The sequence below is a fragment of the Lactuca virosa genome, chromosome 1 (assembly GCF_052849685.1).
Source record: "Lactuca virosa cultivar CGN04683 chromosome 1, Lactuca_virosa_CGN04683_v6, whole genome shotgun sequence".
Taxonomy (NCBI): Eukaryota; Viridiplantae; Streptophyta; class Magnoliopsida; order Asterales; family Asteraceae; genus Lactuca; species Lactuca virosa.
The window spans coordinates 136886204-136897147 of record NC_136426.1 but is presented as its reverse complement, the minus strand read 5'-3'; the positions used below and the strand labels follow the sequence as shown (position 1 = coordinate 136897147).

The following is a 10944-nucleotide window of genomic DNA, read 5'->3' as shown; positions in this document are numbered from 1 at the left end:
AACCTTTTACATATGAGTTTCTAGTTTCGCCTACTTAATGTTCTATCTGAAAAGTATGTTTTTGTACTAGAAAGCGGTATACTGAATTTGTATGCTATTAACTGACCCATACCTGTTACTCCCTATGATTACTAGGTGTATACATGATATATATATATATATATATATATATATATATATATATATATATAGCTAAGATCGAATAGAGAGTAGACTGTGTGAATCTGCTCTAAGTCCACAACCAAATAAGGAATAGGAAATGAAGCGGAAAGCACACATCCTACTATCTGTCGGATCCGAGTAATATATATATCCCTAATGTATCTACCGATGAATGTTAGATGCATTTTATATCCATCTTTTAGCACAATTTCCTACGTATTTCATTATATAAAGCTAATTAATTCCCGATTTTTATTATGTATTTCGTGTTTCATGATTATTTTGAAGAATGCCCGTACTGCTCAATTTGTTATGACTTTTTAGGGCCATTTGGAGCACATGGATGATTGTGCAAGTTCGGGATGCATTTGTGGATGCTTAAGAGCTTAATTGGAGTTTAGACCAAGGAATGATGCCGAAAAATGATCAAGAACTGCTTGGAAGGAGGAACGACGATCAAAAGAACCAAAAAAAGTAACATGCGATCGCATCTTGTCTCCTTGCGATCGCAGGTATGCCTTTGCGATCGCAGGTTGGATCACAGGTTACCTTCAAGGTTTTGTCGAGCCAAAAAATTCATCAGCTGAGAAAAAAAGAAACTTGCGATCGCAGGTTGTGCCTTTGCGATCACAGGTTTGTCAATTTGCGTCGAAATGGCAACGTACTTCATTAAAAAATCCCGTGACACGTTTTAGGGTGATACATGCGATCGCAGGTATGCCCTTTGCGATCGCAGGTACGGCGTCTTGACAGATAGATGTATAAATACAGCCTGATACTCTTCCAGTAACGCTAATATTGGCGATTCCTGGCGATTCAGAGGCGATTTCCAGAGGTTTTCAAGTGAAGAACGCAGATCTAAAGGAGACGATTCGATTTCTATTCTTCGTTTAATAAGATTTATCGTTTAGATTCTATTTCCACTGTTTGTAATCCGTTTTTAGGCATGTCAGGCTAAAAACCCAGATTTCAGTTTCGCAAGACCTTACCTTTTCGTATGATTAATCATTAGGCACTATGTTTGACTATGATTACTGTTTAGTTTGATCAATTCTGTGTTAAATTGAATGTTTGATTTTGATTTCAGTTTCTGTTGGCCACTTAAATTGTTTGTGAATCATTCTAGTCATCTAATTGTTTAGATCCGTAATTGTCTAGATTAATTAGTAAAAGTGACGAGTATTAGATTAATTATGAGTTTAGGGTTAACTCTAATATGAAATGATCAAACAAGTTTTAATGCCTCCGAGCGTATGAGAGGTATTGAACTTTACTGGGAATACACTGTGTCTAATGCAACTTTTCTTTGTTAATCAAGAGCTTGTTTGGTTAATTTAGTAAAAAGTTAGGTTTAATTCAAAGAACTTATTTTGATTAAACGATTTTTGTAACAAAGGTCATTAGAGCTTGTTAATGAACTTTAGTACCAGTTTAAACAAGTGCATAGTCGAATATTGTGTTGAAGGTTAATTATATGATTAGGGAGTCACCGCGAAACTGGCATTGCTTTCTCTTATTTGAATTTTCACCACTTTAAATTTAGTTTTTTTTTTTTGTCATTTTCGATTTCTATTAGTTTAATTTTAAGAAATAACCCCCCCTTTTTATGTTTATTGCATTCGCAAGAGGTGTAAACGTTAGGACGTGTCCCTGAGGATTCGACCCTACTTACCTGTACTACCTGTTAGTGCAATAAGCAGTTTATCTTATATTTTTATTTGTTTAAATCGTGTACGACAACGGTCTTAACAAATTGGCGCCATTGTCGGGGACACGGTAAAACACTAATAGTTTTATGCCAAGATCCTCACGTACAGGTGATCTGATTTTTTATCCAGAGATTGAGAAGACTGCTAGGAAGTTAAAGAAGGAGGCAAAACTCCGGAAGCAACAAGCAGGAACCTCAGCATCCCCCATCACATTCCAAAACACCCACACCACAAGGCACTCCCTTGTGGAACGAATCTGAAACCTCATTTCAACCTTTTCCCAAATCACCACCTACATCACCAGTTAACAGCCCGTTCAAAACCTACTCCTCATCATCTTCAGACAACCCCGAACTCACAAACTCTTCTGAAACTGAAACAGAATTCACCATGAGTGACAACGGAGACGATGCTGAAAAGACTCTACGAGAACGGGCAACACAAGAGGTTAACCAACAACCTTTGTGTATCACCTTTCTAGAGGCTCAAAACTTTGAGCTCAAATCCGGTTTAATCCATTTGTTGCCCCCAGTCTGAGGCATTGAGAATGAAGACCCTCACAAATTTATCAAGGAATTCCATGTCGTCTGTTCTGGAATGAAGCCCCATACGGTTACTGAAGGCCATATCAAATTAAGGGCATTCCCCTTCTCAGTTCAAGATGCAGCAAAAGAATGGCTATATGACCTCCTGTCTGGTTCAATAACAAGCTGGAACGAACTCGCCAAACTTTTTCTAGAAAAATATTTTCCTGAGGAGAAGGTGTCAAATATACGCAGAGAGATTCTAAGTATAAAGCAAGGCAAAAGAGAAGCTCTCCACACTTATTGGGAGTGATTCAAGAAGCTATTAGTCTGATCCCCACAACATGGCATTAGTGATTATCAGCTATATCAGTGTTTCTGTGAAGGATTGATACCTATGGAGAGGCGACTAATAAATGCATCTAGTGGAGGGTCACTTTCAGACATGACACCAATAGAGATCAGGGCATTAATAGAGAAGCTGGCCAATGAATCAAAACATTCAGCAACTAAGGAAGAGTGGTACCCAGACCATCCAAGAGGAGTCAAGGAGATGAGCAATGCCCACCTGGAATCCCAGATTTCAGAATTGACTAAAGCTGTCCTTTTGTTGACAAAAGAAAAAGATATAGAGCCAAATGTCAAACCTTGCGGGATCTGCTACAAAACCGGGCACCCAACTGATATGTGCCCAATACTTCAAGAAGATAATGAATCTGTGCAAGCTATGGGAGGATTTCAGTAAAGGCCATTTGATCAACATCGCAACAACCAAGCTTGGGGAGGGCCTCAAAATAACAATTTCCAGCCAAGACCTCAACATAACTTTCAGCAAAGAAACCAATATCAAGCTCCACCCGGGTTTTAGCAATCTTTTCAGCAAAATCAGCAGCAGAGCAATTTTCAGCAACCACCTGTTCAGTCACAAGCTAGTAGTTCCAGCATGTCTTTGGAAGACATAGTTAAAAGTCTTGCCACCAGTACCCAAGCTTTCCAGAATGAAACAAAGTCTAGCATCAAAAATCTGGAGCAGCAGGTATCACAACTCGCGAACTCCATGAGCAAATTAGAAGCACAAACCCAAGGAAAATTCCCATCTCAGACTGAGAAAAACCCGAAGCACAATGCTTGTGTTGTCACCCTCAGAAGTGGTAAAAACTACAAATGACCATATCAGCAATAAGATGAGGAAGAAGAGATCGTGGTTGAGCAAGAATCTGAGGCAACTGAAGAGGTGCAGAAAAAAGATGGACATGCTGAAGCTGAAGTAAAAATTACCCCTCCTCCTTTTCCCTCAAGACTGAAAAACACGAAAAAAGTAAAGGAAGATAAAGAGATTATGGATTTCTTCAGAAAGGTTGAGGTAAATATTCCCCTTCTTGATGCAATTAAACAACTACCCCGATATGCTAAATTTTTAAAAGAGTTGTGTACTTCAAAAAGAAAATTAAAAGGAAACGAAACAGTTAGAGTAAGCGAGAATGTTTCAGCTGTTTTACAAAAAAGGCTACCCCCAAAGTGTAAGGATCCAGGAGTATTTATTGTTCCTTGCAAGTTGGGGAACCTTTCAGTGCCAAGAGCTATGTTGGACTTAGGAGCTTCTATAAATGTTTTGCCATATTCACTCTTTAAAACTATTGGGGTAGGGCCATTAAAAAGAACAGGAGTCATCATTCAGTTAGCTGATCGTTCTCTGGTGCACCCAAAAGGTGTGCTGGAAGACGTTTTGGTTCAAGTGAATGAACTCATATTTCCAGCTGATTTCTATGTTTTGGATATGGGAGACGACGACTCACCAAATTCAGGTTCCATTCTTTTGGGGAGACCATTTTTAAAAATAGCCAGAACCAAAATAAATGTTTATGATGGTACCCTTTCAATGGATATTGATGGTGAAGTTATCAACTTCAATATTTATGATGCCATGCGTTACCCAGATGATGTTTCAGCGTTTCAGCCCTTAATTTCATTGATGTAATTGAACCATTATCTGCAGAATATTTTGAGATTGCTAACCGTGAGTCACTAGCATTAGTGCTCCACAGAAATATGTCTATTAATGCAGCTAAGGGTATATTAGAAAATTATGTGGTTGATAGAGAAGTTCAAGAGATAGCAGCTCATATGGACCAGCAGAGAAAGTTGAGGTATGGTACCCAAATTCTTAAATTACCAGTTTCTAACTCCAAGCTTTTTCCTTCTGTAGTGCAAGCCCCCATCTTGGAGCTGAAGACACTTGCAGAACACCTGAAATATGCATATCTTGGAGAAAAAGAAACATTACCAATTATCATATCCAACAAGCTGTCAGAAAAAGAAGAGTTAGAGCTGATTAGAATTTTGAAGGAGTATAAAAGTGCAATTGGGTAGACTATTGCAGACATCAAAGGACTCAGCCCATCTCTATGCATGCACAAAATTTTTATGGAAGAAGATTATAAACCATCACGAGAAGCCCAACGCAGATTAAACCCACCAATAATGGAGGTGGTTAAAAAAGAAATTATGAAGTTACTAGATGCGGGGATGATATACCCAATTTCTGACAGCAAGTGGGTCAGCCCAGTTCAAGTTGTTCCTAAGAAGGCTGGAGTGACAGTGGTAGAGAACAAGGAAGGAGAGCTGGTTCCAACTTGGGTTCAGAAAATTAAACGCAACCACCTGGAAAGATCATTTTCCTCTCCCATTCATAGATCAGATGCTAGAGAGGCTTGCTGGAAAATCCCACTACTGCTGCTTGGATGGATTTTCAGGTTTCCATCAGATTCCAGTTGCTCCAGAAGACCAGGAGAAAACGACTTTCACCTTCCCTTTCGGGACATTCACATATAGGCGTATGCCATTCGGACTCTGCAACGCACCTGCTACCTTTCAAAGGTGTATGGTTAGTATATTTTCTGAGTATGTCGAAAATACCATAGAAGTCTTCATGGATGATTTTACCGTCTATGGAGACTCCTTTGATATTTGTTTAAAAAACCTCACAAAAATTTTACAAAGATGTATAGAAACAGACCTGGTCTTAAATTTTGAAAAATGCCACTTTATGGTTGACCAAGGTCTGATTCAAATTTTGAAAAATGTCACTTTATGGTTGACCAAGGTCTGATTCTTGGACATATTGTTTCAAAAAGAGGTTTGGAAGTCGATAAAGCAAAAATAGATGTTATAAAGAGCTTACCCTACCCGAAGAATGTTCGGGAAGGGCGTTCCTTTCTTAGCCATGCATGGTTTTACATGAGGTTTATAAAAGATTTTTCAAAGATATCAGTTCCCATGTGCTAGTTATTGCAAAAAGATGTTGAATTCGACTTCAATGAAGATTGCAAGAAAGCTTTTGATGTGTTGAAAAATATTTTTACTTCTGCCCCCATCATTCAGCCCCCATATTGGAGTTTACCATTCAAGATAATGTGTGACGCCAGTAACACTGTTGTTGGAGCTGTTCTAGGACAGAGAAAATATCGGGTCCCCCATGTTATATATTATGCATCAAAGACTTTGGACAGAGCCCAAGCAAATTACTCCACCACTGAAAAAGAGTTGCTGTCAATCGTTTTTGCATTGGAAAAATTCAGACAGTATTTGTTGGGCACAAAAGTCATAATCTTTTCGGATCACGCAGCCATTCGGTACCTTCTTGCCAAAAAGGACTCAAAGTTAAAGTTGATTAGATGGATTTTGCTGCTACAGGAATTTGATATAGAGATTAGGGACAAAAGTGGGAGAGAAAATTTGGTAGCTGATCATTTGAGCCGACTCACCCCACCTGAAGACCTGACACCGATCCGCGAAACATTTCCTGACGAGCACCTATTCGCTGTTCAGAACCCTCATTGGTTTGCTGATATTGTGAACTACTTGGTCTCTAGAGAACTCCCTTCAGATCTCACTCGAGCCCAGAAAGATAAAATAAAGAAGGAGGCGAAAAGATATGTTTGGGACGAGCCGTATCTATGGAAACACTGTGCTGATCAGGTGATTAGAAGATGTGTACGTCAAGATGAAGTCAAGTGAATCCTGAATTTCTGCCATTCAGAAGCTTGTGGAGGGCATTATGGTCCATAACGAACCGCACGTAAGGTCTTGGACAGTGGTCTTTATTGGCCTCATATTTTTCGTGACTCTTTTCTATTTTGCAAAACCTGTGAAAGATGTCAAATGACTGGGTCTTTGATATCTCGTAATCAGATGCCACTTACTCCAATCTTAATATGTGAAATCTTTGACGTTTGGGGTATAGATTTCATGGGTCCGTTTCCGCCTTCTTTCGGGTTTATGTACATCTTACTTGCTGTGGATTACGTGTCCAAATGGGTCGAGGCAAAAGCTACACGAACCGACGATGCCAAGGTTGTGGTTGATTTTGTCAAGACAAATATATTTGCTAGGTTTGGGACACCAAAAGCCATTATTAGTGATCGGGGTATGCATTTCTGCAACCGCACCCTCGAAGCAGTCCTCAAGACTTATGGTGTCATACATCGGGTATCCACATCATATCACCCGCAAACCAATGGGCAGGCTGAAGCTTCAAACAGACAGATTAAGGGCATTATAGAGAAAACCATCAATCCGGTCAAGAAAGATTGGAGTATTCGATTGGATGATGCATTATGGGCTCACCGGACAGCATACAAAACTTCTATTGGTATGTCACCATATAGAATTGTTTTTGGCAAACCCTGTCGATTACCGGTTGAATTGGAGCATCGAGCATATTGGGCTGTCAAAAAGTTGAATATGAGCATGGATGAAGCTGGCAAGAAAAGAAGATTGGACATCCAAGAGTTAGAAGAAATTAGGAATGATGCTTACGAGAACGAAGCAATTTACAAGGAGAAGACGAAAGCTTTTCACGACAAGATGATCTCGCGAAAGGTATTCACTACCGGTCAAAAGGTACTCTTATATCACTCTCGTTTCAAACTTATTTCCGGTAAATTGAGGTCTCATTGGGTGGGACCTTTTGTTGTTACTAACGTGTTTGATCATGGTGCTATAGAAATTAAGAGTGAACAAACAGGAAAGATTTTTAAGGTAAATGGTCACCGTCTCAAACCATTTTACGAAGGGTTTCAAGTTACAAATGAAGAAGTGGAGGTAGTCGAGGTCCTGACTTACCGCAATTGAGGAAACCAAGTAACAACGTCGAGCCAACGACAGTAAAAACGGGCAGCTTACCTGGAGGCAACCCGGGCGTTTGTTTTGGTTTCGTTTTTGCAACTTCTTTTTAATTTTTGTGTGTTTTTAGGTACTTAGGTCATTTTCTTTTAACTGAATCGTGTTTTTAAAATAAAAAGGAACAGAGAGAAGTTGAAAATTTTGAAAAAAATACAGTTTTGGTGGAACCTGCGACCGCATGCCCAGTCTTTGCGATCGCAGGTTATACATTTTGGGGTCGCAGGTAGTCATCGAGGTTTTTCTGGAACTGTTTTCACAAAAATTGCAAACCTGCGATCGCAGGTTCCCCCCCTTGCGATCGCATGTATCATTTTTTAGAGCCTGGAAGACTTTTGAACAATTTTAAAAGCGATTGAAGTTAATTTCTCAAAACCTGCAATCGCAGGTTCCCCCCTTGCGATCACATGTATTACGTTTTTGTTCCTGGCTCACATATGAACGTTGAATAAGAGATTAAAGACAGTTTTTCAAAACCTGCGATCGCAGGTTCCACCCTTGCGATAACATGTATCAGTTTATCATCATCTGGACGTTACTTGCCTCGAGAAAAGTGCCCAACGGTCAAAATTGAAAAACCTGTGATCGTAGGTTGGGTTGTTATTGCTATAAATACTGATCGCAGCCTCATTTGTAACCACCACACTCCAAAAATTCTCTCTGAGATCCACTATATTTCGAGTTCTTTCACCAACCAACACCCAAATCGCTCATTTTTCTTCCAAATCAAGCAAATAAGGTATCAATCTCTTTTATTTTACTCCTACAACATCTATACGGTAACAAAAATCATGTTTTCACGGTTGAAATTCTCCAAAAATCTCATTTTGTTCATTTTGAAATTTGAATTTTGTGAGTTCATTCTTCAGATCTACGTTCCGTTAGTCATCCGCAGGCCACGAAAAGTAGAAACGTTTGCTCACGACGCAATTCAGAAGAGATTCATCCGAACGGAATTTCAAAAATCAAAAAAAAAATTCGGCACGAAAAATATACTGCTGCTCAGCGCACAGTCAGGTATTTTCGTTCTGAAACTGAATTTCTGTTTTTGTTATATATTTGTGCGGTCATTTGGGAGTAGTTAGAAATACTTATTTTTGCTTTATTATTATTATTATTATTATTTTTACCTGGAAATTGTGCCTACCTTGTCCCAATTTACCTTTCAAAATGCCCCCTAGACCCTCCCGTTCACGCAGACAGGTTGACACCTCAGACCCGTCATACACTGTCCAGGTGGACAATGTCACTTTGGATTTAGGTTCACAGGCCGCACTCGACTGTTACCAGGGACTTCTCGACCACGAGATTTTGCCACAGGTCTGGGCCCCTAGCCGCACATTAATGCAGGAACTCCATATTTATGATGGTGTTCACGCTCTTTTTGCCAATATTGGCTGGGAGCGCCTATTGTCTGCAGATTTTGCCACTTGTCCCCTATTGACCCGAGAGTTTTTAGCCACGCTTAGTGAGGTAAATCATGAGGGAAACATAGCTTTTCGTATTTTTAGCACCCCTCGTGATTCACTTCGACCAGTTATGTACTTTCTTCCATACCCTTATCACCAGTTTATCCCAGCCCGCCCCTGCTTTTGACGTACGTGAGTTTTGGTACTCCATTACCGGTTCGGAGTCTTACAATTCTGCCCAGTCCGTCCAGACCAGTATTGTGCACCCTGTTCTCAAAATTGCAATGAAAATTATATGCAATATCATTTATGCACAGATTGAAACTACGAAAGCCGGAAAATCCGAGCTTTTTCTTTTGTGGTGCATGATCAGCGGGTCACACCGCCCGTATTTTGGTGATATTATCATCATACGATTCCATAGAGTTATAGCCCTTCGTACCGGCGGTGCAATTCGCTGTGGTGGTTTGATTTCTGTCATTGCGCACGCCCTCGCGGTGCCATCTCCTCCGGGGTACACCTTTTTCGCGGGTGATTCTTTCCGTTTGACCCTGCAGACCCTTCGGGCTATGCACACGCTTCGTACTGCCCCAAGTGGGTATGTTTGGATGCATGGTCGCTCCCTTTATTTCAAGGTCACTGGACCTGATGTCATAGCTCTCGCTAAACCCATTAGCGAGACTGTGTGGGTGCTTCCTTCGAACATCCAACCACCCCCATATAGGGCACAGCATCCACAGTCTGATCGACCATCTTCATCTACTTAGCACCCAGACTACGCAGACGCCACACCTATATCCTTTAGCCAGCCTGATCCTATGCAGACTGACTTTCAGGATCAACCCCCACCCACCCAGCCATCTCACCCTCACCCCAACTCCCCCTTCACTTACCAGCATTATCTTGACCTCCGTCAGGATATTGCTTCCCTTCAACAGACGATGACTGGTCTTCGCCTCGACTATCAGCAATATAGCACTCAGGTTACCGACTATCGTGACGAGCTCATAGGTTTGCGCGACGATTTCGACGATTTCCGCGACGAATTCTTCTGTCGCTATGCTCCCCCGTCCGAGTAGTCATCTTCCACTCCTCCCTAAGCATTGAGGACAATTCTTAATTTTAAGCTTGAGGAGGGGATTTCCTATCTTTTTGTAAAAAGTTTTTATTTTGTCCTTTTTATTTAAAAAAAATACAAAAAAATTAGAAAAGTTTAAAAAATACAAAAAGATTTTTCATTTCTGTTTCTTTTATTTGTCATTTTATTTCTTCCTAGTTTTTAATATTTTCATCTTGTTGCCTTCTGCATTTGCATAAAAAAAAGATTTTTCGTTTTTCATGTTGATAAAAAAAATTACGAGATGATGACACTCTTTACATACGATAGCTCCATGAAGTGGGATATTGAGAATTGAAAATGAAAAAAATCCGAAGCGACTTGATTGTTATTGGAAGTGTAGAATCAGTTGTCATAACCAGGGGACCCAAGACACCGTGATTCGAGACCCCGACCTTAGATAATAAAAAAATAGCGTACTGAAACGTTTTTTGGGTGGTAATAACAGCTCTAGGATGATTTGCTTATTAATGTTTAAAAAGAATCTTTATCGGCAACTCTGAACCCACAGAACATGGTCCTATTTGTTGACACGTGCTACCCTCGCGGTAACAGAGAGCTTAAGTATCAGATCCACACAGTCAAAATGAAGAAAGGGTACAACGTTATATCTAGTACCCAAATCAAAGAATTTCAAGCGCTCAATTGAAGAAACTTCAATAAATTCCTAAAAAAAGAGAGATTGAAGAAATCAAGCTCAAAACGAACTATAAATCAAAGTTCAATCAAGTTAGAAGTCGTTCCAAAGTTACATCTGGCGAATAAAGAACTGTGTGATATGATACTTGTGGCTCTCGAAAAATTGAAAGCATAGAGCTCGGGCTCCTACGGGAGTTGGCCCT

At 40.0% G+C, this 10944-nt stretch overlaps 1 protein-coding gene across 1 annotated transcript; it reads left to right on the top strand.

Moving 5' to 3' along the window:
• The first annotated feature begins 3338 nt into the window (after positions 1 to 3338).
• On the top strand, positions 3339 to 4373 carry LOC145121233 (uncharacterized). The gene is made up of 2 exons (XM_079057018.1): positions 3339 to 3546; positions 3589 to 4373. The coding sequence occupies exons 1-2, from the start codon at positions 3339 to 3341 to the stop codon at positions 4371 to 4373; spliced, it is 993 nt and encodes a 330-aa protein (XP_078913144.1).
• The last annotated feature ends 6571 nt before the right edge of the window (positions 4374 to 10944 follow it).

Bases quoted from the DNA above. Each gene is read 5' to 3' on its own strand.
- LOC145121233 (XM_079057018.1), top strand. From the start codon at position 3,339: ATGTCTTTGGAAGACATAGTTAAAAGTCTTGCCACCAGTACCCAAGCT. The intron at 3,547-3,588 runs GTAAAAACTACA...AAGATGAGGAAG, and splicing joins TGTTGTCACCCTCAGAAGTG to AAGAGATCGTGGTTGAGCAA.